The 299-nt window shown below is 67.2% G+C and overlaps 1 protein-coding gene across 1 annotated transcript in view; it reads right to left on the reverse strand.

The window, feature by feature from the left end:
- The window catches only part of EGR2 (early growth response 2), a 6,765-nt gene that overhangs the window by 4,155 nt on the left and 2,311 nt on the right, over positions 1-299 (reverse strand). Inside the window, exon 3 of the mRNA XM_006022368.3 lies at positions 3-297. Within this exon, the coding sequence (XP_006022430.2) occupies positions 3-297 (295 nt within the window). The remainder of the gene's footprint in view (positions 1-2; positions 298-299) is intronic.

Below are 299 nucleotides of genomic sequence, written 5' to 3' on the forward strand. Positions count from 1 at the left end.
GCAGATGTCGCAGGCGAAGGGCTTCTCGCCCGTGTGCGTGCGGATGTGCGTGGTGAGGTGGTCGCTGCGGCTGAAGTTCCTCATGCAGATGCGGCACTGGAAGGGCTTCTGCCCCGTGTGGATGCGGATGTGCCGCGTCAGCTCGTCGGAGCGGGAGAAGCGTCGGTCGCACGACTCCACCGGGCAGGCGTAGGGCCGCTCGTGCGGCGGCGTCTTGCTGGGCCGGTTGGGGTACTTCCTCATGCGGCTCGGCTTGACCAGCTGCGCCTGGTAGGCGCCGTTGAGAGTCTTGAGGTCCT

Source organism: Alligator sinensis, unplaced genomic scaffold (assembly GCF_000455745.1).
Source record: "Alligator sinensis unplaced genomic scaffold, ASM45574v1 scaffold674_1, whole genome shotgun sequence".
In the NCBI taxonomy this organism is placed as follows: domain Eukaryota; kingdom Metazoa; phylum Chordata; order Crocodylia; family Alligatoridae; genus Alligator; species Alligator sinensis.